The 27,130-nt window shown below is 48.3% G+C and overlaps 1 protein-coding gene and 1 long non-coding RNA gene across 3 annotated transcripts in view; one reads left to right on the plus strand and one right to left on the minus strand.

Annotated features, from left to right (window-relative positions):
- Positions 1-941: 941 nt before the first annotated feature.
- dnaaf9 (dynein axonemal assembly factor 9) overlaps positions 942-27,130 on the minus strand; it is a 28,222-nt gene continuing 2,033 nt past the window's right edge. The window contains exons 6-37 of one of the 2 annotated variants that reach the window (XM_060051395.1): positions 26,651-26,757; positions 25,118-25,195; positions 24,091-24,192; positions 23,804-23,859; positions 22,483-22,618; positions 22,075-22,156; positions 21,810-21,846; positions 21,093-21,177; positions 20,787-20,863; positions 20,635-20,679; positions 20,494-20,539; positions 20,295-20,406; positions 19,727-19,797; positions 19,289-19,336; positions 18,961-19,051; positions 18,653-18,756; positions 18,203-18,346; positions 17,619-17,704; positions 17,314-17,415; positions 17,016-17,133; positions 15,626-15,702; positions 15,352-15,486; positions 14,921-15,046; positions 11,273-11,310; positions 10,718-10,853; positions 9,977-10,063; positions 9,497-9,603; positions 9,023-9,097; positions 7,756-7,922; positions 7,200-7,265; positions 6,350-6,443; positions 942-5,315 (exon numbers count right to left, since the gene is read on the minus strand). In XM_060051395.1, the coding sequence (XP_059907378.1) occupies positions 5,203-5,315; positions 6,350-6,443; positions 7,200-7,265; positions 7,756-7,922; positions 9,023-9,097; positions 9,497-9,603; positions 9,977-10,063; positions 10,718-10,853; positions 11,273-11,310; positions 14,921-15,046; positions 15,352-15,486; positions 15,626-15,702; positions 17,016-17,133; positions 17,314-17,415; positions 17,619-17,704; positions 18,203-18,346; positions 18,653-18,756; positions 18,961-19,051; positions 19,289-19,336; positions 19,727-19,797; positions 20,295-20,406; positions 20,494-20,539; positions 20,635-20,679; positions 20,787-20,863; positions 21,093-21,177; positions 21,810-21,846; positions 22,075-22,156; positions 22,483-22,618; positions 23,804-23,859; positions 24,091-24,192; positions 25,118-25,195; positions 26,651-26,757 (2,948 nt within the window). In that variant the 3' untranslated portion in view covers positions 942-5,202. Of the gene's footprint in view, positions 5,316-6,349; positions 6,444-7,199; positions 7,266-7,755; positions 7,923-9,022; positions 9,098-9,496; positions 9,604-9,976; positions 10,064-10,717; positions 10,854-11,272; positions 11,311-14,920; positions 15,047-15,351; positions 15,487-15,625; positions 15,703-17,015; positions 17,134-17,313; positions 17,416-17,618; positions 17,705-18,202; positions 18,347-18,652; positions 18,757-18,960; positions 19,055-19,288; positions 19,337-19,726; positions 19,798-20,294; positions 20,407-20,493; positions 20,540-20,634; positions 20,680-20,786; positions 20,864-21,092; positions 21,178-21,809; positions 21,847-22,074; positions 22,157-22,482; positions 22,619-23,803; positions 23,860-24,090; positions 24,193-25,117; positions 25,196-26,650; positions 26,758-27,130 lie in introns of both variants that reach the window. The other variant, XM_060051394.1, reaches the window with a different exon arrangement.
- On the plus strand, positions 12,838-21,157 carry LOC132457459 (uncharacterized). The gene is made up of 3 exons (XR_009525654.1): positions 12,838-13,204; positions 20,268-20,430; positions 21,033-21,157. It is a non-coding gene; the product is annotated as an uncharacterized LOC132457459 (long non-coding RNA).

Here is a 27,130-nt window from a genome sequence, read left to right on the forward strand (position 1 = left end):
AGCAGGCTGGTGCTATGGGAACCAACACACGGGCATCGATCAAGAGGACGTCCCACACCAACATACGTGGACATACTTCTGAAAGACGTGGGAACAGAAAGCGCTGGCGAAATAGCCAGATGCATAGGGGATCGAGAGGATTGGAAGGACCGCTGGAGGACTCGTCCGAGGACGACCTAGAGAGAGAGAAAGGGGGAGGGAGGGAGAGGGATTGACAGAATATATGGATAATAATATATGGGAGAGGGAGGTTAGATGGTAGACAGAGAAGGAGAAGGAGCAAAAAAGGGGAGAGTTAGAGAGGGGTAAACTGGAAAAAAAGGAAGAGTTTGACGGAGGAAGGGAGGGTGAGGGAATGAAAGCAGAGTAGACAGAAAGACGGAGCAAAAGAGAGCGATGGAACAAGGAGAGGGAGAGAGAGGGAGAGAAAGAGAGGAAGCTCTGATGTCAGAAGATATCCATGGTAGCTGCCATATCTGCCTGGCAACATTACAAGGACACGCACGCACAAACATGCACACCACCGTGCACACACACACACACTCAGACACCACATAAACACCCTCTCCTTTACTCAGTGGTGCATGCGCACACACACTCACACTCACAGGGAAAGGGGATGTGTAGAGTGATTACACACATGCCCACAGCTCTATTTCAGCTGCCTTTCCATCCGTGATGGTTAATAATTACACAAACACACACACACACACATTCAGATAATCACAGACACACATACATGTGCCCAGACAAGAATGTGCACACGCATAAAGATAGCCCTGCTTGATTAGTTTTGTGCCCCCCCCCTGAGGAACCAGGACCCCCCGCGGCCCCATACATGAGGGGGGGGGGGGGGAGGGGGGCACTGCATTGTTCAGAGGGTCCTGACAGGGGAGGTCAGACGCTTAAAGTGATAAAACAAAAGGCAAACAACAAAGAAGAACTTTAGAAATATTTAATAGATTACTTGGTGCAATAAATACAACGAGATTATAAAAAGCATCAGTCACAGGATAAAAACTGAAGTTACAGTAGTTTTGTGCAATTGCAAAATCGATTTCACTCGCTTCTCGTGAACACTGCCCTTAAAAAAAACAAAAAAACAAGGTTGGAATTATTTTGGCAAATAAAGAATTTATTTTCTTCTCTTCTGTGCTGTGCCAGTTATTTTTTATCTAAATTTTTACGTCTGGCCGACAGAATAAATAAGCCCTTGTTTTTTCGATGCCCACATCTAATTCAGTCGGCTGGACATCAAACGTTCCCTGATTTGATTCATATGATCTTCCCTTTGTGCCAACAGGACACCAAAATCTCTGGATCTTAGGTGTGGGAACAACAATACCTGAGAAAAAAACTAGAGGAATTAAACTACTATCAACCCCTTTCGGACAGATATCCCAAACTAAAAATCTCTTATCCCCAAACTCTTTATCAGTGCCCAGAGGTTTTTGTTTGGTTAGAAAACGATTTTTCTCAGAACCCACCCCTCTTAATACGAACAAGGACGTGACGGAATACGAGTGTTAAAAGTCTAAAAAGTGCATACATTCCAAATCACTGAATCTCTTTGGAACCCCGGAGCTGAACTCGCAACCAATCAGAAGCCCGTATTCCCTCATATGGTGATTTGTTTCACAGTATGAGGACAGCAGGTCTGGAGTGAAACACCAAACTTTGTTTTTTCTCCTATAACTTCAGCTAGAGAGGACCGCCAGAGAGGAGGGTGCGGGACACACTGAGACTGTAGGAGGGCTCCCCGGGGGCCCCCACTGTGCAGTGAGCAGGGGGTCACCCACTTTAGCCCCTCGACCCTCTTCATTCCAGACCGCAGCGGGCCCGGCTTTCCCTCCCCGACTCAGGCCGGGTGCTGACAGCACATTTCACTCGAACCTCCGAGACTTTGAGAGTGTGTTCTCGACACCCCGGGGAAATGTGTTTTCTAATCAGACGCCATCTTCTTTCCGGGACAGCGCGTCGGCCATTTTACGAAACTCAATACGCGGAGGCACGACCGTGGTGACGTCGAGGAGGCCAGCCTGAGTGCAGCTTTTTGATTGGTTCTCTGAACGACGGCGAGCCCTCTGGCTGTCTCTGCGGCATCCCCGCCCCCCTCTCTGGCTGACTACTACACATTATTGACTCCATGGAGCCTTTAACCAACACTGTTAAGAGACCCAGGAAATTTCATCTGGTTTTCTTGGCCGGGAACAAGGCACTGCTGGACCACAGAATCCCTACCTCTCGCGACCAATCAGATTCTCAGTTTTTTTAACAACAGCTTTTTTTCATTTCTTGTAGCGGAAAAAAAAGCAATGTTTAATCACTTCTGTGTACTGTTCAATTCACAGTATTAGAAAAATACTTTGTGTCACGTTGAGGTAATTAAAATGCCAGATATGTAAAATAAACGTACATATTTTTCTCTTTGTTGTACCAGTCTGGTGAAAGGCAATTTTCTTAAAATATAAAAGCTATCACATTCACATGACATCAGAATATCATGTGACATAGTTGTCATGTGAAATGGGAACATCACGTGACATCGTATTGACGTTACATCGGAATATCACGTGACGTTGTAATATCAAGTGACATTATATTCAAGTGACGCTATATTCACGTTACATTGGAATATCACGTGACAACGTGCTTTTCGTTACATTGCATTCACGCTACATTGTATCGGAATATCATGTGACATCGTGTTTGCGTTACATTGCATTCACGTTACATTGCATTCACGTTACATTGTATCGGAGTATCACGTGACATCGTATTCATGTTAAATCATATTCACGTTACATTGCATCGGAATATTACGCAACATCGTAATCACGATACATCGTATTCATGTTAAATTTTATCCGAATATCATGTTATATCTTATTCATGTTATATTTTACCGGAATATCATGTTCCATCGTATTCATTTTACACTGTATCGGAATATCAAGTGACATTGTATTCAGGTTCCATCGTAATCATGTTACATTGAATTGGAATATTGCGTGACATCGTATTCACATTACATCGTATCGGAATAACACGTGAAATCGGAACACATGCTAAATAATGTGGTACTTGTAATAAGATTAGTATTAATAGTGTAACTGTGTAGCTAGCGTTGTTGCTATTTTGAATCTGATATGTTTAACATCTAACCTGACCCTACCGCGACCCTTTGAGTGCTGCCCGGCGACCGACTAGCTGATCTGTCGGGGATTGGGAGCCCTGTGCGGTGGCCATGGTGGCTCTCCCCTCAGTACAGCCTGGTAGAGACCAGCCGTGAGCTCCTCTGCTGTCACAGACGACTGCTCTCGAAGGCATGACATAACGACTGAGAGCAACTGTTGTTTCTAACACACAGCTTCAAGAGATCCGTTTAGGGACGCCAAGTGTTCACGTCAAAATAGAAAACCCTCGTTTGTCAGCCGAGGATTTAGCGCTAATCGCCGTTCAAATCTGCTTTTAAAAAACGCCCCCACACACGCATCATCTTGGGCTGGGGGGTTCGTTCCAATGGCAACTCGCTTTGGAATGGACTGAAGATCCTTTGTCAGAAATCTTGTTAAATATTATCTATACATATATGTGTATTATACTTCAATATCAGTCGAGGAAAGAGCATGAGCGGCCTGGGAGCAGGGATTGGCAAGGTCCTCAAAGGGTTCAGGGGTCAGTAAGCCCCACATGTAAAACACACGGTACAAGTGCAGTTCAGGGACAGCGTTGAGTAAGGAACCACGACCCGTGCTGCTACTCTACGACGCGCCCTCGAGCTGCTTCTGTGTGGGACGGCGGCGCTGCCAGCTCGGGGCAGTATGGCTTGGCCTGGACAAAGCGGGTGGCTGGGGAAGGGGGTCCGCATGGGGCCTGCAGTGTCTCGGAGAGCACATGCACTTCTCGTACCCAATCAGGACACACAGTATGTGTGCGCATCTAATCTTGTGGATAAAGTTACTCTTCGTCCTCGTCGGCTGACCTCCTATTTTGTCAGAGGAGGACTCTTGAGTTTTTGTCGGTATACAGAAGGCCAATATCATGCATCCCTTGTGCGTGGGTACACGTGTTTGAAGGCAGGGAAGGCACCGTCTCGACCCCAAGGATGAGGGCTAGTGCGTGTCACTGCTGACCCCATGGACAAAGCGTGGCTCCCGTCCAGACGGGACGAGAGCTCCTTTAGTCGCCTACTATTCACAGCCAGTGACCTCCCGGTTCACAGGGCACTACAGTAGACTACAGGTAACTACTACATACAACCTGCGGCTAAGAGGACCCTTCATCTTGAAAACGGGTCAGCTTTTATTGCTCTAGACAAATGAAGATGCAGCCACTCCGCGGAGGAGAACAGGCTGGTCACGAGGAGCAGGTTGGAGAGGAAAGGCTGTAGAGGACAAGGGGACATGCATAGGACCTTGGACATCACCAGAGAGAGATTCTGGCGACCTCACACACATACAAACGACGGGTTTAACCCCCGGTAGGACCCGAACCGCGTCCCAGACATGGTGCATGGACACCGGGGGGTAGCTGGGTTGCTTATGCGAACAGCGACATAACAAAGTGCTCCCTCTCCACATGCTGAGGCCTCTCCGTGCCGCCGTGGCAACCAGACAAGACAACAGGTGTGCTGGGGATTGGGTGACCAGAGAGAAGGAGCGATTCTTAGGAAAATCCACCAGGGACCGGGCAGAATTACAGACTCCTCGTGCCAGTCGAGGAATAGCGGCAGGGGCCAGCCAACCCTCATTAACACCCCCCTTCCCCCCCCCCCCCAGACACACACACTCCCTATCATGCACACAATCTCATACCCACACACACTCTATCTCACGAGCACCAACACTCCCACACAGGAGCTCCCCTCTCAGGGTGGTTCCAGGAGGTTGTGCTGTCGTGTGTCTGTGTCTCTTCCTCACTACTCTGGGTTCTGTCTGGTGAGCCCAGAGGCCGGCGGAGGGCTGCCCTGAGCCCCCAGCTCACCTGCTGACACACTCTCTGCTCTCTGCAACGCAACGCTGGCAGCTAAACTCAGAGCGTGGTGAGCGCTGGTCTGGACCGGTAAACAACACAGGTCTGGGAGTCTGTTCACATACATCCCCGCCACCCCCCCTCCCTTAACGATCCCCTTGGCTTTAACGAAGACACACTGACAGACAGACAGAAAGACAGACAGACAGACGGACGGACAGAGATGATCTACAGAGGGGGGTCGAACAGGTCCGGCTGTGTCTGGAGGTCCAGCTGGCTGTTGAAGAGCTCTATCTCTCGGTTGGCGTCGCAGACGTACTCTCTGATGAACTGCTCCATATCTGGGTGACGTGTTAAGGGTGGGTAGCAAACCACGAGGACGCAGCATGATGACCCCCGCTGCCCAGACCTCAGTGAGTGGGGCGAAGGTAGCACAGCAGCTCCGCCATCGGTGTGTGCATGTGCGAATGAATGGTTGTAAGTCGCTTTGGATAAAAGCTTCAGCAAAATCCCCTGAACGTAAATGTACTACTGATGCCCTTACTGAGCATTGTTGGTTTATCTCCTATTGAATAAAGGGAACATCTCCTGTAGATCCCCAGTGGTTGGATCAGCACATTGTATGTCTTAGTTATTGTACTTAATTGTGTTGCATCTTATCCTAGCTATATTTGTTGTATACGGGGAATGGGTTAACCTCACGATTGTGAGTGCTTGACACTTGGTTCTATGAACATCCTTACTGCACGGATAGGGATATATTGTAGTTTCTCTTTCGACAATGTACTTATTGGAAGTTGCTTTGGATAAAAGCGTCTGCTAAATGCCCTCAATGTAAATCTAAATGTAGCTCTACCCCTCCTAGCTCCTAGAGGGCAACGGAGGACTTTGGTCTACGTCAGGGGCCTCAAACTCGCGACCCGGGGGCCAATGGAGGCCCGCGAGATGATATTTTGTGGCCCCCTACTTGACATCAAAGTTTAGTGTTAGTGCGGCCAGCGCGTTGTTGTCAAACGCACATTTTTGCTGCGTCGCTTGCCACGCTTTTTTACCACTTGTGATAGGGTGACCAGATGTCGGGACAGTCCCAATTTTGAATTGCGTGTCCTGCGTCCCGACAAAAGCCAAATGACGCAAAAAATATCCCGGTTTCCACCAACCACCATGAAATGTCCCCTGTTGTCAGCGAAAGATAGCCAACGTGATCTAATTATAGCCCTATCATTAACTTAAATTGGGTCAGTTGAGCTACTTTTTTTTGTGGAATACTTGATGTGGCCCAGCCTGACCCAGACTCTACCTCCAGCGGCCCCCAGGTAAGTTGAGTTTGAGACCCCTGGTCTACGTTGTGCGATTAGCTGACAGACCAGGATACTGGGATGGAAGAGCCTCTTCTCTCCGAAGATGTCCATGAAGTGGTGTCCGTTGTAGAAGAAGCCGGAGGGCAGCGGCTCCAGGTGCCGTGAAGCCTACCAACACACAGGGGGACACTCATGTTAACACTGACGGCTCGGACAAGCTCTAATGCAATGGATTATTAATTATTACTTATTTATAATTAGACACCTGTCCTGTGGACAGGTGTTGTAAACTAGCATTTATGCTAATACACTGTTAACAATGCATCTGGTTCGTCCAATGACATTGTCATGTCCATGTCCAAATAAAATCTACTATACTATACTATTTTATTATTATTATTTATTATCTGATCTTCATCACATTAATTATTTACTTTATCTTGCATGGTTGCTGCTATGTGGCTGTTGAGGAAGCAAGCCTAAGAATTGTACTAAAAATATAAGTAGTTCCGATTCTTATTCTGACTCTGAAGGGTCCGCGTCACTCCGGCGGTCCACACTTGTGTGCTTCCAGATCTACCCTCCGCTCCAGTTGGTGACAGTAATGCACCATAACGATGTTTGCCAACCTCATGGGCTCGGCTGATGAGGACATTACATCACGTGAACCGAAGCGAACCCACTCGGAAACACGGACACGTCCAAGAGGAATCTGGCTTAAGCCGAACCCTCTATTCCAAACATTACTTGGTGCCGATAATAGCATTACAAGCTCAACCCTAAATTTAACCCCAACTATCAAGCAGGGAAAAAATAATACTTCTACTTTTGAACCTAATTGAATACATGATAATAAATGTATTTAGCTCTACGCTAAACGGAACCTGTGTTGACAAATGTTAGCGACAGCCAGCCTATCCTCACATGGATGCTCTTGATCTCCTGCGGCGAGATGCTGTTCCTGGTCCTCTTCACCTTCTTCATCTCCTTCTGGGAACACAGAGGAGCAGCACCTGACTGTCAACCAGGACTGCCACAGGGCAGCTCTTAAAGGGCCCAGTGTTACCACCAGCTGTGGTGCGGGTTACCACAGGCAATTTCAAAGTCCAACCCTTAGTGACTATACAAGTGGGAGTGTATGATGGAGAGAGGAACCGTCCATCCTATCCAGTGGACTGTACCGATTGGTCCGCTATCATACGTCGCGGGTCTATTTTGAAAAGGCTCAATGAGCCCACCCACTTGACCCCTGGTGGAAACGTGTTTATACTGCATATATATAAATATATATATATCCTGAAGTACTTTATATATTTACCATGGCAATTGTTTGACTTGGTGAAATACGATTCAGTGTCATGTGAACAAGAAAATAAACGAAAAACAAAAGAGAAGTCCAGTTTCTGTCATACTTTATCTAAAGATGTCCTCCAACATGAGGGCCCCTTGGATCGGCAGGCGAGCGGACGTCATGACCTACCTGCTTGGCACAGAGCCGGAGCCAGTCCTTGAGTCCGTCGGGGGTCAGCCCCACGCCGTGGAACAGGAGGAAGCAGCCGGCGGTCCCCTGGGTGGGGTCCCGGTCGGGAGTGACGGTCAGAGCCCCGCTCAGAGCGTTGTAGCTCACCTCCATCCTCCTCTCAGAGTCTGGGGGGTTTGGGTCAGAACCGGGGGTTACGCAGGGTTCATCCCCTCCATGGGGGGGGGGGGGGGGCGAGGGAAGCATGCTGGAGAAGACGGTGCTAATGCCCAGACATCCATACCATCCATCCCTCGGCTACAGCCCTGGCTAAACACACCACGACGTGCGACGCGCACTTTTATTTCAGACGTGTGAAATCCAAGCAGGCAGAACGTAAACACTGGGGGGAATGCGGCACGGCTAATGCGCTAGATAGACAACAACAGGTGGCTGGATGGAGAACTGGGTCGACCATGGCTGGGGAAAAAAAAGGGTCAAATCAAGAGAAAACACAGCACTGTGTGCATGTTCATTCAGCGCTCCACGCTCTCTCCATTCAGCAGCAGGGCCGCGCCTCTCGCGCTCTCGCTCTCCATGCATGGCTTCTACAGGGACCTAGTCGCCATCACTTCCTGCGTGGGACAGGAAGTGAGAGCGCTAGCAGGAGCTAGGAGAACGGTGTGAGGAGCTAGAGGTCTAAACACGACGACACCAGAGCGAGAGCAGAGTCCTACCGTGGTGCAGCGTCCCAGCGTCTCTTACAGTACTCACCACGGAGAGAAATCACACGTTTAGGGTCTCTTAAAACACGATAGACAGCTGTAATAAGGAGTCTTATTGTTGTTAAGGTGTGTTTGATAACCATCATAGTCAGTGATGCCAGATTAGGCCTCATTTCCCGCCCAATCTAGCCAAACTGACCATAATCCCCCTGAAGGTGAATCACAAACACTTTGTATGGAACCTGTTGACCTATCTTCACACACATTTCTTCATAGTAGCATAGTGCAATTAGGTGTGTGTCAATTAAAAAACAAGAGGTGGCTGTTGGCAGCAGTGTTGCCAGATTGGGACAGATGTCCCGCCAAATCTGGCAACCCTGGCTGCAGCGCACTGCAGCCAGCGTTGCCAGATTGAGCTGGAAATCTGGCCCAATCTGGCCACACTGGTTGGCAGCCAATTAGCAAGACGTTCGTGACCAGAAAGGGTTTGGGGGTTTCAGGCGTTTCATAGCTCATGAAGTGAAGGGAGACAGGGAGACTGTAGACGGAGACGGCGGCCCTACCAGCGAAGCGGACCTTCCCCCAGACGTGGTACAGGTTTCCTCTGAAGGGGTTTCCTGTCAGGGACGACTTCAGCGCTGCAGGCGGACAACACACAACACAGGGGCATGATGGGTAAGATAAAGGTAGACAACACACAACACAGGGGCATGATGGATAAGATGAACGCTTTGGTTACCACTGTTATACGGCTGTGACAGGGGTATGACTAGGGGGAGTTAGGATAGAGGACCCTGCGTTAGGGGGTATATGAGATGAGGGCAGGGGGTATTAGGGTAGAGGGCAGGGGGTATTGGAGTAGAGGGCAGAAGGTATGGGGTGGATAGAGGTCCCCTCCTTCTGCAAGTTCATCAAATTTACACCAACGACTTACAACTACTGCAACATGGCCGCAGCCATATTAGGAGCTGAACATGGCAAACTTTTATCACACCCTGCCAGCTCATATCAATGTCACGTGTGCGTGCGTGTCTCACCGCTGCAGCGTTGGGTGAACAGGGGCCTCTCCAAGGGCCGATTGAACAGCAGGCGTTGCTGGGTGAGAACCAGACCCCCCAGGCCCGTGGCGTAGCGGCCCTTACACCTGGAACACACGCACACACACACACAGTAAGACACAAACACAGTTCAACCCCATGCAGCTCCCACGCAGGGCCCATGCTGCGGCAGAGCTTGAGTTCACCCAGACTGCTTTGCGTTGATGTTAAATCTGTCCACTGTATACGTTGTCCCCGGTATTCTCTCTGAGCCAACAGCCACGTAACCCTAAGTGTTAGATGTTAAGTGTCAGAGCCCTGGAAGGGATCAATACCCTGTTATCCTGCTGCTCTGCTCTGGTCACATGGCGAGAGGCCTGCTGTGTTTTTACAGCAGTGGCTAAGAGCGGGCCTTAGCAACCAGGGAGCAGGAGGGGTGGGGTTAGGGAACAGGAGGGGTGGGGTTGGTTAAGGTCTCACCAGCCAGGATACAGCAGGTATCGGGCCCTCAGCATCTGGGACTGGTTGAAGCTGCTGTCGGAAAGGATGAGCTTGACGTCCTCGTTCCTGATCAACACACAACACATTACAACACACATTAGGGGGTTGGTTGAAGACATCGGTTTAGTGTGTTGGTAATGACATAGCTCTGGTGTGTTGATAATGACATTGTTCTAGCGTGATGGTCATGTGTGTTTGGAGATGCCCTCACTAGTTTGTTTGGGAATGACCTTACAGGTGTGTTCGGTGATGACCTTGCTCTGGTGTGTTCGGTTAAGACCACTCTTTATTATGCTTGGTAGGTATGACCTCACGCTCATTACCAAACACACTTCATCGTTGGGTACTCAAACCGTTGCAACAAAGAGTGAGTGTCGGACTCTTTTGATCAATCCCTCTTTGATCTGAGGATTTTGACAAAGTAGATCATGTCATTCTGCAACAAAGAACTGCTATATTAAGACCGGTCTGCCCATGCTGTCGGCCGGTCACTGAATCACTAACAGCTCCTGCCTTTTGATGGTTTCAACTCTCAGTATCCAAACGGCAGAGAAGGTGTGACTGAATGTACACTCTAGAAACAGAATCAGACTTATAACCGGCTCCATTAACATGGGGAGGCTACAAGACAGATATAACGACATCGATGATGATGAAGATGATAATGACGGTGGAGGAAATGGTGACGAGGACGATGACGGAGGTGGTGTGAGCTCCCACCTGGTGACGGCGCCGCCCTCGGCCTGGATGAAGGCAGCGCTGGGGTTGGAGGCCCGCAGCAGCTGGTGCAGGTACTGACTGGACGGATGTTTCACCTCGGAGCTCGGGCCCGTGAACACCACCGCACTCACCACCCCTGGCCCCACAGACGGACGGACGGAGGTGGACAGACGGACAGAAGAGGGTTAGCAGCAGCGGCGTTGGGCTGGAAATAGGACCGCACGATGTTGAAAGACATCGCATTGCGATGTTTATCTTTCTTCAGTACGTATCGCGATTCTGCCATCATTATCACCACCACCAATCACCATATTTAATGGTGGCAAATTGAGGGGGGAAATAAATGGGTTGTGTCGTCTTTGGTTGTGGCAAAAATTGCAAGGCGCTCTGGACAAAGTACCGCTTTTTGGTCAGCGTCGTCTTTTCTGTAACCAGAATAATTCCATACTACCAACGTTGCTGTCTCTTTCTGCTGGCCTATTGTTCTACGACTAGCGGGGGCTGTCTACGACGGCTTTGGTTGTCTGATCGTATGCTTTGGTTGTCTGGACTCACCTTGGCTGCACTGCTCCACCAGCTTGGGGAAGGTGAACCTGGAGGAGAGGAAAGGAGAGCAGGAGCACATCAGCATCAGGACTGGGACGCTAGGAGCATGGGACGCTATTAGCATGCTACACAGCGTTCACACTCATTTCTGAAACGTTGACCCACTAATACAAAAACACAGGCAATGGCTGGTATCCCATTAGTTCAATTTCAATTGGAAATTGTAATTCCTTGGTATACACGGACCGCCCCACCAGAATAAACGAATGTGGGATGTCTCAGTGATAGTGAAAAGGGAAGGAAAGGAAGTCGAGTCTCTGCGGGAGTAATGGTCAGGATTCATTCCTATAGTTTATACAGACAGGGCAGTTAGGGTGAAGCCTCTGGCTCAGCAAGGTGGCAGTCAACAGTCAACCCTCTCTACCTCTTGAGCTACTGCCGCCCGACAGTAAGAAGAACAGGGATCCGAGCCAAGCGAGGCCAATGTAGGCATCATCCAACATGCTGCCGGCGGTGGGTTTGCTCCCGTATTCGCGTGTGACATTTGAGCGGCGTGGTCGGATCGGATGGCCCCGGGGCCCGGCGTTGAGAGGGCCGCTGTATACAACACAGCTGACCGTGTCTGACAGGAGCTGGGGGCCGCTAGAGACATGTCTCTGTGGGTTTGGTGTGAGGGCCCTATGCATTACATGCTGGGAGGCTGTGCCGTCCACGCTCACAGTAAGCGTGTTTCAGACTGGGGGTGGTGGTAACAGGATAACTCGGTTATGGTTCTTTGCAGGCAGGGGGGGGGGGGGATTATCTCCCTGAGGCAGAGGAACCAGGCAGGGGGAGGGCCTGACCAGAAACACGCCTTCTGTAATTACACTGAGCGGTTAATCATGTAAACACGCCATCATCCACGGGCATTTAGCGGAGATACACATTAGGAGCGTGTAGGGGTTAGAGAGTGACTCAGATACACGTCATGAAGGAGCAGGTAGGGGTTAGACAGTGATTCAGATACAGGTCATCAAAGAGCAGGTAGGGGTTAGACAGTGAGCATTTGGATTGGAAGTCAAACACTAGGCCCTGCCTAGACTATCATCTGAACAGTTCATCATGGGGTCGTCTCTCTCTGAACTGAAGCCTTGTGGGTCCAGACGACGTGAGGGGCGTTGTCCTAGCCTGTCCCGATGTAACAGAGTCTACCTCCATCCCTGGAGACGGAGGAGGAGTGACGGGGGAGCCTTGTGGAGGCACAGGCTGCCCAGCTCCCTGGTGTCTTTCTGGGATTAGAGGATTCTGCTCTGGGGGGTGACGCAAGGGCTAAACACACCCACTTAGCACCGCGCTGAAGGCACACACGCACACACACACACACGCACACACGCACGCACGCACGCACACGCACCGGCAGGCACACAAACACACAGGCATGCACGCACACACGTATGCACACATACAGACACACACAGGCCCACAGAGGCATACACATATACACACACGCACGCATAGACAAACATGCACACACATATTCGAACACACACATGCAAAAACATTCCAACACACATGCAAACGTACACACACACACACACACACATACTAGCACACACAAGCTTGCAATGACACAGACTTATCCACACACGCACAGACACTGCATGTCGTTGACACACATACAAACCTGCAAGCACACGCACAAGAACACACACAGTCACACAGTCACACAGGCAGGCCATCAGTGGGGGCGATGGCAGCAGACGGTGACAGAAGGCTTGTCAGAGGAGCCCGATATGGGGGAGTCAGCTCTAACCATGTTGCTAACTTGGGCCACTAATGCCCTTCTCCATCCCAGGGAAACATCCAGGGACATCCCATAATGTGAGCAGCACCGGAGAACAAACCTCACCCCGGAGACTGGAGCTTCAGCTCGGCAACACCCCACCCGAAATACCCCATGAGGTAACCACTAACACGCTCCTAGATAATGCTAACAGTAACACATAGCACTACATCATGTTACTGCATGCTTTAGTACTTATATAGTATTACATCAAGTTACTGCCTGCTTTAGTAGGCATATAGTACTACATCATGTTACTGCCTGGTTAAGTACTTGTATAGTATTACATCATGTTACTGCCTGTAGTACTCATATATTACTACATCATGTTACTGCCTGCTTTAGTACTTATATAGTACTACATCATGTTACTGCCTGTAGGAGTCATATATTACTACATCAAGTTACTGCATGCTTTAGTACTTATATAGTATTATATCATGTTACTGCCTGTAGTACTCATATATTACTACATCAAGTTACTGCATGCTTTAGTCATTATATAGTACTACATCATGTTACTGCCTGCAGTAGTACTTATAGAGTACTACATTATGTTACTGCTTGTAGTACTCATATATTACTACAGCACGTTACTGCCTGTAGTAGTACTCGTATAGTACTACATCATGTTACTGCCTGTAGTTCTCATATAGTAGTACTCATATAGTACTACATCATGTTACTGCCTGTAGTACTCATATAGTAGTACTCACATACTACTACATCATGTTACTGCCTGCCTGTAGTACTCATATAGTAGTACTGATATAGTACTACATCATGTCACTGCTTGTAGTACTCATATATTACTACATCAAGTTACTGGATGCTTTAGTCATTATATAGTATTACATCATGTTACTGCCTGTAGGCCTGTAGTAGTAAGAATATAGTAGTACTGATATAGTACTACATCATGTTACTGCCTGTAGTAGTAAGAATATAGTAGTACTCTCATATAGTACAACATCATGTTACTGCCTGTAGTAGTACTCGTGTAGTAGTACTACATTCATCTTGTCCTGGTACTGCAGCAGAACCATCTCGTGCTACCATCTGTCCCAACAGGACCCCAGCGCCTCACAGAAGGACCTGGTCCTCACTGCTGTTCCACCAGCTACTCCTGAGCTGTGCTCCACCAAATGCAGGGTTTTAAATGTACACCGACTAGGGCTATTGGCCGGCTGCCTCGCGCTGAGTGGAGGGCGAGGCCGTGTGTTTGGATACAGCTCAGAGAGGCTTGGCTAGTGTCCTGTGATGCCTGCTGCAACAACAGCAGTGTTAGATTAGCTGCAGGGCTCAGCCTCTGTGTTAGGGGAAGCTCTGAAGGGCTATAGAGTCTCGTATGGCCCGGCCGCAGCCAGCTCTTCAATCATTCACCGCCGGGACACACACGGGGGACGCTGCAGCCTGCTCACAGACCGTACAGCCCTGTTTGGTTTGCTGACATGGAGCTTGGCACTACAGTATCTGGGTACGTTATGACTAGATATAGCTAGAGTCCCACCCCCTGCGCCTCAAGAAGGGGGAACCAAACAGGGTGCAGGGGGACATTACCTCACCGCTACCGGTGGCGTCAATGCACCACGATAGAGACCGTGCAGCCAAAACGATGAGGGTCCGATACCCTGTGATCCATACAAGAGTTAGTTACTAGCGGTAGCAGCATCGAGAGTACGATCTGGTAACCTGTGATCCAAACAGGAGTTAGTTACTAGCGGTAGCAGCATCGAGAGTACGATCTGGTAACCTGTGATCCAAACAGGAGTTAGTTACTAGAGGTAGCATGATGGGGGGTCAGACCTGATACCAGACCGGAGTTATTAGGTTACCTGTGCTCCATGCAGGAGGAGAGGGGCTCCACACAAGCCGTGACGGCCCCTATGGAGAAGCAGGCCTGGACCAGGGGGTCAGGGTGCGAGAGGATGGCCTGGATCACCTCCAGAACATCAGTGTACCTGCAGCCAAGAGACGATGGGGATCAGCATCTCATGGGTCCATTACACCAGAATGCAGGATGCAACTAAATGAGTTGGCATAAGTCATTAATTTAAACCGGTTCAGTGCTTCATATTTAATTTATTTAAACCAGCTCAGGGCTTTATAAGTAATAGATGTAAGGCAGCTCATGGCTTCATAAAGAGTTGATTTAAGGCAGCTCATGGCTTCATAATGAGTTGATTTAAGGCAGTTCAGGGCTTCATAAGCAGTTGCCTACAGCAGGTACTTTGTTAGGAGTGGGTTCCACTGTCAGCCGTCTTACCCTGGGGTGAGCAGCAGTAGGCGGGACTTGGGCACCACGGCCCGCTGGTTGTCCAGGAAGTTGGACAGGAAGTGTTGGAGGTGAGAGGCGGAGAATCCATCGCTGCTGTCAGAGTCGGGCTGGTACACCACCCAACTACAGAGTGGAGACCCAGAGGTAATGAGATACTTACAATGACAACAACATGAATAGTGATTCATGTTTCTGTGTGTACTGCGCTGCTTGGAACAGTATAAATAATAACATTGTAAACTATGGGGGTGAGCCCTCTCACCTTCCTCCCTCCTTGGTGAGCTGGGCCAGGCTGTTCTTCCAGCTCCCAGGCAGACCGCTGACCACGGTGACGACCACCTGACCACAGGGGAACCGGACCGCAGCCAATCAGCAGAGAACGCAACACAACCGAGTCTGCACAAACTGCCGTGTGTGGTGTGTTCAAGTCCGAGTGTGTAGTAGTGTGCGTTCTGTTTAAGTCCTTGTGTGTAGAAGTGTGTGTTGTGTCGAGTGTGTGGTAGTGTGTGTTGTGTTATGGTCCTTGTGTGTAGTAGTGTATGTTGTGTCGAGCGTGTGGTAGTGTGTGTTGTGTTGAGGTCCTTGTGTGTAGAAGTGTGTGTTGTGTTTAAGTCCTAGTTTATAGTAGTGTTTGTTGTGTTAATTTCCTAGTGTGTAGCAGTGTGTGTTGTGATAAAGTCCAAGTCTGTAGCAGTGTGTGCTGTGATTAAGTCCAAGAGTGTAGTAGTATGTGTCCTATCGTGTAGTTCCATTTTAGAAACAGAAACTAAAATGAAAGAGAAGCTCTAGTGAAAAGGAAAGTCCAGCAGGACAGAACCTAGAGGGGAACCGTTCTCTAGTGAAAAGGAAAGTCCAGCAGGACAGAACCTAGAGGGGAACCGTTCTCTAGTGGGAGGGAAGGTCCAGTAGGACAGAACCTAGAGGGGAACCGTTCTCTAGTGGGAGGGAAGGTCCAGTAGGACAGAACCTAGAGGGGAACCGTTCTCTAGTGAAAAGGAAAGTCCAGCAGGACAGAACCTAGAGGGGAACCGTTCTCTAGTGGGAGGGAAGGTCCAGTAGGACAGAACCTAGAGGGGAACCGTTCTCTAGTGAAAAGGAAAGTCCAGTAGGACAGAACCTAGAGGGGAACCGTTCTCTAGTGGGAGGGAAGGTCCAGTAGGACAGAACCTAGAGGGGAACCGTTCTCTAGTGGGAGGGAAGGTCCAGTAGGACAGAACCTAGAGGGGAACCGTTCTCTAGTGGGAGGGAAGGTCCAGTAGGACAGAACCTAGAGGGGAACCGTTCTCTAGTGAAAAGGAAAGTCCAGTAGGACAGAACCTAGAGGGGAACCGTTCTCTAGTGAAAAGGAAAGTCCAGTAGGACAGAACCTAGAGGGGAACCGTTCTCTAGTGGGAGGGAAAGTCCAGTAGGACAGAACCTAGAGGGGAACCGTTCTCTAGTGGGAGGGAAGGTCCAGTAGGACAGAACCTAGAGGGGAACCGTTCTCTAGTGAAAAGGAAAGTCCAGTAGGACAGAACCTAGAGGGGAACCGTTCTCTAGTGGGAGGGAAAGTCCAGTAGGACAGAACCTAGAGGGGAAGCGTTCTCTGGTTGGGAGCCGAGGTTCAAGTGGAGCAGAGTCTCTCTGTCTGTGTCAGCTGGCCGTGCTCACACCTTGTCTGGGGGCTTGGTGAGGGGGGTCCTTAGGTCTGCGGAGGGGAACAGTGCCCCCAGGTGGTCGTTCAGGATGGGCTCCTGGCCCACGCTGCTCAGAGAAAAGTGTTGAAGGAACCTGGTGGACAAATGCACACTGACTTTAAATACGATTTAAAATGCATGTGTGTTTTGTAAGTGAGTAAGAGAGTGAATGAGTGAGTAAAATGTGATTGTGAGTGTGTGAGGGTGTGTGTGTGAGTGACTGACTGAGTAAGTATGATCGTTTGTGTATGAGTGTGTGAGCGTGTGCACGTACATGTCCTGCTCAGGCAGGTGGGAGTAGGAGGTCTTCATGCTGCCTCTTCTCTTGGCCACTGGGGGCTCGTGGCTCTCATGAAGCTTCTGCAGTCTGTTGTGCCTGGAAGGAGTGGAGCGCTACTCAGTACCATTTAGTCATTTAGCCACTCATTTATTTATCAGATACAGGTCATTAAGGAGTAGGAAGGGGTTAGACAGTCAATACAGAGACCGTTTATTAAGGAGCAGGTAGGGGTTAGACAGTGTATTCTAACAGGTGTGAGGAGGAAGTCAGGCGGCCAGGAGAGACGATTGTTTCCTTACATGCTCCTCTGGTCCCAGCTCAGCTCATCTTTGTCCACCAGCTGCAGACGGAGAGCTGAATCTGAGCTCTTCCACACAGAGAGCACCTGGAAGGGAGAGGAGGACTGGTGAAGAGCCTGGACACCAGGCCCAGACCCTGCTAGGAACCCACTGCAAGGCATAGGCGGCAGGCAGTAGCTCAGGAGGTAGAGCGGGTTGGCTGATAACTGCAAGGTTGCTAGTTCGATCCCCGGGCTCCGCCTTGAGTGTCGAGGTGTCCCTGAGCAAGGCACCTAGCCCTGACTGCTCCTGACGAGCTGGCTGTCGCCTTGTAGGGTTGACTCCGCCGGCGGTGTGTGAATGTCTGCATGATTGGGTGAATTTCTGGTAATATTGTAAAGGGGTTTGCTATATAAATGCAGTCCATTAACCATTCTTAGACGGGAAGCTTCTCGGTGCTTCAACTAAATGTGTGATTGAGTTCCGCCGTGTTCATCTCGGTGGTCGAAGCAGTGCTCTCTTCACTTCTACACTGCTGCCAACAGAGAAGACCACAGGCCCGGAGAGGGCCAGGTGGCTGGTGACCCGAGAGGAGCCGGTCCTACCTTTGAGAAGAAGGCCTTGTGGCTCTTGGACCTGGGCTGGAGGGCGAAGAGGAGGCATTGGTCTGGGCTCTGGAGCGGGAAGGGGAGGTGACCCAACAGGGTGTTGTCGTACTCCACGAACAGAGAGGCCACCGCTTCAGAGTCCTGCAACACGAGACACAGTCGAACCCATTGACCAAGTGTCGACACGCAGATGACGCACTTAAACCTTCTGTCATACACACAGGCCCCTTCTACCGTTGGTTCACTGCTTCTTTTGGACCGAGTGGTGGTCCTACCTCATGAGAGAAGCTGATGTGATGGACAGAGTGGTGGTCCTACCTCATGAGAGAAGCTGATGTGATGGACAGAGCGGTGGTCCTACCTCATGGAAGAAGCTGATGTGATGGACAGAGTGGTGGTCCTACCTCATGAGAGAAGCTGATGTGATGGACAGAGCGGTGGTCCTACCTCATGGAAGAAGCTGATGCTGCTGATGTGTTGTGTGGACAGAGTGGTGGCTCCGTATTGGGGATGCACAAACAGCAGTCCCTCCGAGAAGAAGCTGATCTTTCCTACAAGTAACACGCAAAGACATTCACGTTTCCGTAGAAAAACAGCCGCTTCAATCGACGATATAGACAATATGTAGTAGTGTGTGTTTGTGTTTAAGTCCTAGTGAGTAGTGGTGTGTGTTGTGATAAAGTCCTAGTGTGTAGTAGTGTGTGCTGTACTAAATGTCCTCGGGCGGTGGTGGTGGTGGTGGTGTTGGAGCGTACCCTCCTCGGGGCTGGAGAGCAGGCTGGAGGAGCAGACGTAGGCTCCGTCCGCCCCCGTCAGAGCTCTGCCCAGGCAGGTGTCTTCTTCCTTCTGCTGGAGAGAGGAGACCATTCAGAACATCACACTCATCACACAATCACACCTCATTAGGCTCAGCTTAGTGTTTAACCTTACGTCTCTCTACATTGGTTATGGTGGAAGCACGAAGGTGGTGGAGGAATGCACAATGTGCACTTTAAAGGTTAACGATGTATGAATATGAACAAGATTTGAAGGGACCCTCCAAGGTTATCTGGGGACCCCCAAGGTTTCAGATCCTAAACTCACTTTAACCAGGAGCTGGGCTTGCTCTGACTGCTTCGCGTCCCCCTCAACCTGAAAGAGAACAACCGCAGGGATTAAAGAGTAAATAATGTTCAGCATTATATACCATGTATACCACAGATACCATGTAGTGTTACCCACAAACTGTCGCCTATAGGTTAATTCGTTAGAGTACATAGACAAAGGGAAATCCACGCTCGCTGTTTCATATTTAATAATTTCTCAATCCAAGTTATACCCCCGTCATTCCTCACTCTGCGATGACACTTTCATGTGCCGCGTATAATTCAAGTGACGTTTTGACAATGTTATCATTAACTACATGTTTTGACGAAGCAAAAGCCGTAATTGTAATTTGCTGCGAGTGGCCTAGTGCCATCTGACGCGAGGGAACAGCAGCTTGCAGCACGTAGAGCGTGGCTGGTTTGTACCGCTACGCACCAGCCAGCAGGCGTAGCGAGGCACCGTTGTGGTGAGGACGGTGTAGCAGCAGTCAGGAGAAACACCGCCATCTACAGGAGAAACAACACATCACACTGTTTATCTGAGGAAGGAACTTCCTAGCCACCACGGCCCCTTAAACAGGTCTTCACAGGTCACACCTTAAACCAACACATGCCCCTTAAAGACTCAATGAATTGCCCTTATATTATCAATAAGGCTTCCTGGCCATTTTTCATATCAGCTATTTTTCTAATGTCTGCATCCGAGTGAGGGTTAGGCCTCCGGGACACCTTTAGTATAACGCTAATATTATATGGTTTGTGGCGGATTTTACACCCAACATCACTAATTACACCACTCAGTTACACAACAACGGTAATTAAAAAGTATGAAGTTGGCTTTGGTCATTACCACGGAGATAACGCAGATTTTTTTAAATCACAGTGTTCGAAATTCCACCTGAACCCGTGGGCTCACTGGTGTGTAACAGGTTCGATGTGTATTGGTGATGGGAGACCCGTTGTTTGGTATATCATAGGTGGATAAAGCTCTGGGCTGTCCGCACCTTTCTGCTGAATGTTGATGCTGGACTCCAAGAAGCACTCGGAGAAGACTACAGATCCCAGGTCCCCTCTGCCCCGCTGGAGGTCTGGGATGTCCGCTACAGTCATGGAGGCCTGCAGGGTACCGACAAGGGACAGGTGATGCCACGGACAGTTTGTGAGAAATAGGTTGGGGTTCCAGGCGTCTCTTGCGCTACTCACAGTTTTCACCATGTATCTGCTCCCTTCGTCGCTGAGGGGGACGACCCTGGGACCAACAGAGGCAGATCAGTGGTGAGTGTGTGGTGAAGACTAGAGCAAAGACTCTACAGCGGGTAATAACCTTAAACCAGCAGCACCTACCTGCCCTCGTTATTCACAGCCTGGATGGTGAACTCACTCTTGGACCTGTGGAGTTGTGAGGCACAGAAACGCTTAGCGGTGGGTAAAGTAAAGTAAGGAATATATAAATAATGAGACTGGATTGTGTGTGGAAAGTCTGTAGTATTAAGTACCTGAGTGCGCTGCGATACTGACTTAAGTTCAAGGACTCCAGAGCCAGAAGAAAGGTTTGCTCCGCTACGTCTTTAGCCTGAAGAGAAAGCACACTGAGCTGTGAGCAAGGCAATCGTTGATTATACATTCCTCTTGACAGATTATAGAAGAAGCCGTCTGGTGTAAAGCTCTGCTCTTGACTTAAATGAAAGGAAGCAAGAGTCAGGGTCAAGAGTAATCAGGCTTTTCATCTGTGATTCGTTCAGGAGGAGAACCCAGCATGCTTCCTCTATCCTCTACTGAGCTGCACCCTTGAGAAGCAGTACCTTGGATGAGCTGGACGAACACGAGAAGCACTTGATGCCTGCCAGGACGGCCTGCACGACGGCAGAGTAGATCTGGGACAGGAGCCTGCAACACACACACATGGACCATGAAACTACTGTCACCATGATCACTTCAATATGTCTGAGACAGGTTCTCATGCATTATGAACACTTCACTATGTCTGTGACAGGTTCTCATGTATCATGATCACTTCACTATGTCTGAGACAGGTTCTCATGCATTATGAACACTTAACTGTGTCTGCGACAGGTTCTCATGTATCATGATCACTTCACTGTGTCTGCGACAGGTTCTCATGTATCATGATCACTTCACTATGTCTGTGACAGGTTCTCATGTATCATCATGAACACTTCACTTTGTCTGAGACAGGTTCTCATGTATCATCATGAACACTTCACTATGTCTGAGACAGGTTCTCATTCATTATGAACACTTCACTATGTCTGCGACAGGTTCTCATGTATCATGATCACTTCACTATGTCTGAGACAGGTTCTCATGCATTATGAACACTTCGCTATGTCTGTGACAGGTTCTCATGTATCATCATGAACACTTCACTTTGTCTGAGACAGGTTCTCATGTATCATGATCACTTCACTATGTCTGCGACAGGTTCTCATGTATCATCATGAACACTTCACTTTGTCTGAGACAGGGCCTCATGTATTATGAACACCCGGAACACTTACAGGTGATCTGTTTTATGCTGTCCACCATTTGTTTTCCCTACGAAGGAAACCCAGTATTAATACACAGTGTGTTAAACAAACAAATTAATGAATTATTAAACAACAAACTAAACACATTACATTTCTCGTCAGGGCTGATACTGTGATGTTCGTGTCATACATTGAGGTGTTGGAGGTAGGGATTTGGTAGTAGGAGTAGGGGATTGTATACACAGGCCTATGTATACATGGCTGTACTGTAAATCACTTGGGAGCGTGTTCTTACCAAGGTAAGGGCTGTGCGTGGTCCCGAAGAAGTAGGTGCGAGCGCAGGCCAGGGGGCCCTTGGGGGCCACACACTGCAGAACCTACAGGGAACAGATGGTTGGGTTCACAGGGTGAAACGCAGCAACATGGGGAACTCTCACTTTGTGTGTGGTGCGGAGCTGTGTGTTGCCGTGGTTTTGTGCGTGCACAGGGATGTGGGTGGGTAGATTTGTGCGATTGTGTGATTTGTGTGGGCTTGGGCTGCGCTCCGTTCCTACCATGGGTTGATGTGTGTGGGCGTGTTGAGCTTTGTGGGTATGTTTATGGATAAATCCCTTCCAGGGCTCTGACACTGTGTGTGCGTGTGCGTGTATATGTGCGTGTGCGTGTGCGTGCGTGCGTGTGTGCGTGTGCGTGGAGCTCCCACCATGTGTGTGGCGGGGGCGCCGTGGGTGCCGGTGCTGCGGACCACGTGGCTCTCGGAGGGGAAGTTGAAGGAGTAGCTCTCCAGCTCCTCCTTGGAGGAATGGCTTCCAAACAGCATGAAGGGCTGCCTGGCCTTACTGCAACACAGCACACGCGACGCGCGTGTGAATGACCGGCGACGCCCACAGAATGACCCGTTACACACCTGGGTGTGTCACATGCAGTGTTGGGGGTAACGCGTTAGAACTAACGAGTACTCTTATTCGTTTTTTTCAGTAACGAGTAACCTAACGCGTTAGTTTTGCGAATTCAGTAATCAGTAACTCGTTAATTTCCAAAATAACCACTCGTTACTCCGTTACTTTAAGATTTTCCCTCGATAAGGAAAGTAAAGTCCCGGGTTTTCTGCTTTTAGTCAGATGCTGCTGCCCTGCTCCTTGCATCTCTCTCTCTCGCTCTCTGTGTGTGTGTGTGTGCGCGCGCACCTGTGTGTGTAAGCTACGTGTGTTACCGCGGCAAGATGGACGAGAAGATAGCCATTCCTGGAGGTACGCTCATTATTTTGAGTTACAGAGCGAAAAGGACAAGAAGAACATAGTGGTCGTTTTGAGCACCTTCTTCTCCTACGTTTCAACCATTACTTTGGTGATAAATAGGCTAAAGGTAGCCTACGTGATTGATTGTTATGAATGTAGGGCTATAGGGTCACACGAACATTTTCAGTTCTTCAATGTTTTTTTAGTGCCATGCACTGTTCTTTTGTGCAACGCATACGGTTAAATTGAGTTAAATTTCCAATTCTAAAAGGTTGCGTGCCTACCTGTTAAGCACTTTGTTAGGCGCCTGCACTTGTAAAGTGGATAAGCTATGTGTGACGCACTGTTATTTTGTGCGCAGCCAATACAGTAAGCTACATTCTGTTAAAATAACTGCCTGTTACCGGAGTAATGTTATTCATGGAAGCTGTTCAAATGATCAAAGGATGAATGCCTGTTAAATAAAACGTGCAATATGATGACTGTCTTTCCTGTCATTATGCTATAGGTTCATGATTGATTCATAAACAGTCAGCACTGTTGGTGCATCTAAAGGAGGATGTGTGTTGTTGTTGTTGCGCTAGGCGGACACGCACGCACCCCAAACGCATTTTAATTGTTGGTAACGCACGAGTACTCTAACGCGTTTCTTTTATTTATAGGTAACGTAGTAACGTAACGGATTACTTTTAATTGATAGTAACAAAGTAACCTAACGGATTACTTTCAAAAGTAACGATACCCAACACTGGTCACATGTGTGCAGGCCAGAGTCGGGCATGCTACCTGTTCTCTGGGATGTTGCTGGAGATCAGCCCGTGGGAGTAGTAGCTCCTGAACACCTGGAGGGACACATGAACACATCTCAGAAACGTTGAGACCGGGGGACACCAGACAGGATGTTTAAACTCAACTATCTGGCCTTCGGAAAGGTCATTAAACGCTAGTGACACAGTGAGTTAGACAAGTGGGTTGGACAGGGGGAGTCAGACAGGGGGAGTCAGGCAGGGGAGTCAGGCAGGTAAGACAGACGTATAAGTCGGACAGGCGAGACAGACAGGTGGAAGACCTACCTCTCCTGCCTGGGCTTCGGACACCTCCTGGATGGACAGATGACTCTCCAGGTCCATGCTGGAGAAGAAGTTGCTCCACTGCTTCTCAAAGTTCACCAGGTCCTTCAAAACACAACAACATCACGTCGATCCACTTCATCGTTCAATGGAGCCCCGTTTCATCTCTCAACTGCTCGACAGGCCTCCACCAAGCAGCCATCTTGGTTCTAAACACCAGCTTGTTGGAGAAACAGAAGGCAGAGGACTCTATTGATCCCGGACTTAACTTTTGCCAAAGCAGCAAGTACAGCCAAGAAGTAATAATGATAATAATTGATCAGTTTTTTATAGGCAAGGCAAGGCAACTTTATTTATATAGCACTTTTCATACACAAGGCAGACTCAAAGTGCTTCACATATAAACATTGTCATACAATAAAATAAAATAATAGGTAAGTAAAAGAAAAACATATGCAAAAAAATAGAAGTTAAGGCATTATAGTATTAAAATAGAAAATAAAGGCAAAGTTAAAAAAGCTTTTTTAGAAAGTGCAATGTCTTTAAGATTTAGCAGAAAGCTATAGCGAATATAAAAGTCTTCAGTCTTGTTTTAAAGGTGCTCAGAGTTGGGGCAAGTCTTAAATCCTCTGGGAGTTTATTCCAGCTATTTGTTGCGTAGTAACTAAATCCTGCTTTCCCATGTTTTGTGTTTACTCTGGGGATAATTAACAGATTGGTCTCAGAGCTTCTTAGTGGTCTAAAAGGCTGGTGTAGTGGAAGCATATAGCGCTTTTTCTAAGTACTCAAAGACTCAAAGTAGAACATAATAAGTAAACAAAGGAGAGATAAAACAACACATAGAGATTATGCCCATATACACAATGAGTAGGAGAACTGTAGATGCTAAATAAATGTATACACAGTCAACAGTATTAAACCTTATATAATGGTTTTGAGAGCAGTGAGATTATCAAAGTATTTATCTGAACTGGGCAATAGAAGGACCGACTGGGACCAGTTGAAGGTCTTGGTGGTAATGTAGCCTTACCTCTGCTAGGATGTTCTCCAGGGACAGTGGGTCCAGCCGGCTGTACATCTGCCCCAGCCTCTCACTGATGTCCATGAGCTGGATCACAGGAGAAGACATAGTGAGACTCACGGTTCACTGGGGGAGTGTTCCGCTGTCTACAGCGCCTTAAATGTTGTGGTCACAGCAGTCTGCTGTGTTTTCCTCCTCCTGGGTCTGCCACTCCTCCTGTCTGTCTCACTTCCTCATCTGCAATCATGCTCACCTGGTTTTCATCTCCAATCAACGCCCCTTCATAAACCCTTGGATTCCCTGCTGTCGGTGCCAGATCGTACTACGCACTACAGTGGTAATGATACATGCCTGGCTCCAGTCGTTCTTGTTACCACGCTCTCGCTCTCTCGTCTCTTGTCTTGTTGTCTTTTGACCACAACCCAACTCTGTTTTCCTCCGCCTGCAGTTATCGGGATCCCTCACTCCAGCTCGCCTGCCTCGCTCTCCCCCCGGCTACCTCATCCACTACCTGCTCCCCCGTCTCATTCAATGAACCCTTTTTCTTCAATTCAATATCGTCTCCGTCTGCTCTTGGGTTCAGCATCATTTATCGTAACATTAAAGGAGAAATCCGGTGTAAAATGGATCTGGGATATGTTTGGTATGATAACGAGTTGGAATGTTTGATTGGGGCCAAAAAAGCGCATATAGACGCATTCTTCAGTTGGCTGTTTTTAGCTGATTATATCAAAACGCTATAAACTTGGAACGATAGGGGCATGTGTTATGGTAAAAACTGAAACGCTATTTTAAACCACTTAAAAGGCTAGAAGTAGCCCAACACTTCTTTGTGGGGATCTTAAACAAGATGCCGTCGACGGGATAATTACTGATGGTATTGTGTGTATAAAATTTCCTTTTTAATAAACAATCTGTACAGGTACAAAGTTATCAATGCCTCGTTTTATATGTTAAGACCCTTATTATACTACCAAAGAAGTGTCGGGCTACTTCTAGCCTTTTAAGGGGTTTAAAATAGCGATTTAGTTTTTACCATAACACAAGCCCCCATCGTTCCAAGTTTATAGCGTTTTGGTAGAATCGGCTAAAAACAGCCAACTTAAGAATCTAGTCTATACGCGCTTTTTTGCTCCCAAACGAACATGCCAACTCGTTATCATACTAAACATATCCCAGATCCATTTTACACCGGATTTCTCCTTTAAAGGTCCCATATGATACCACCAGCTGTGAGTGTGATTAGCCGTTACAAGCCGTTTTGAAAATCAGCCTCTAGTGACATCACAAGTGGGTGTGTCCACCTAGATGTATGACGGATAGATGAGCAATGTCTGCAGCATTCCACTGGGTAAGCTGGTAGAATGATCTATCCAGCACACATCTAGGTGGACACTCCCACTTGTGATGTCACTAAAACACAGGAAAAGGGCAGATTTTCAAAACGGCTTGTAACGGCTAATCACACACACACACCTTGTGGTATAATATGTCATCTTTAAGACGGTGAGCAGGGTCCGGGTTGGGGTTCCCTGGGCCTACCTTGTACTTCATGGTGAAGAAGCTTCCTCCCCCGATGCCCTCCAGGGCGAAGGCTTGGACGATGGGCCACTTCTCCAACATGAACATGTGGAAGTTCTGCATGTGTCCTGGAGCAACATGAGGTCGGTGTCGTTACAGCTTATGCCATGGTTGTATGGAGTTAGGGCTGTGCAATTATTCAAATTTTGATTGTGATTTCGATTTTTGTGTCAAATGATCTCAAAAATCTTTTCATAGATTATATTTTTTGATATTTTTTTCCTAGTATAATTATTTTATTCATTCAATGTTTTATATGGAACAGCTGGATACATATTTGTGCATTAATTTCGACAATTTGTATATTTTTATAAGAGGAAAGTTCTTGCTTCAAACTCAAAAATAATCGTTTGATTAATCGTGATTTCAAAAGTGACCAAAATAATCGTGATTATGATTTTTTTTTCCATAATCGAGCAGCCCTATATGGAGTGACTCAAA

Source organism: Gadus macrocephalus, chromosome 5 (assembly GCF_031168955.1).
Source record: "Gadus macrocephalus chromosome 5, ASM3116895v1".
Lineage (NCBI taxonomy): Eukaryota > Metazoa > Chordata > Actinopteri > Gadiformes > Gadidae > Gadus > Gadus macrocephalus.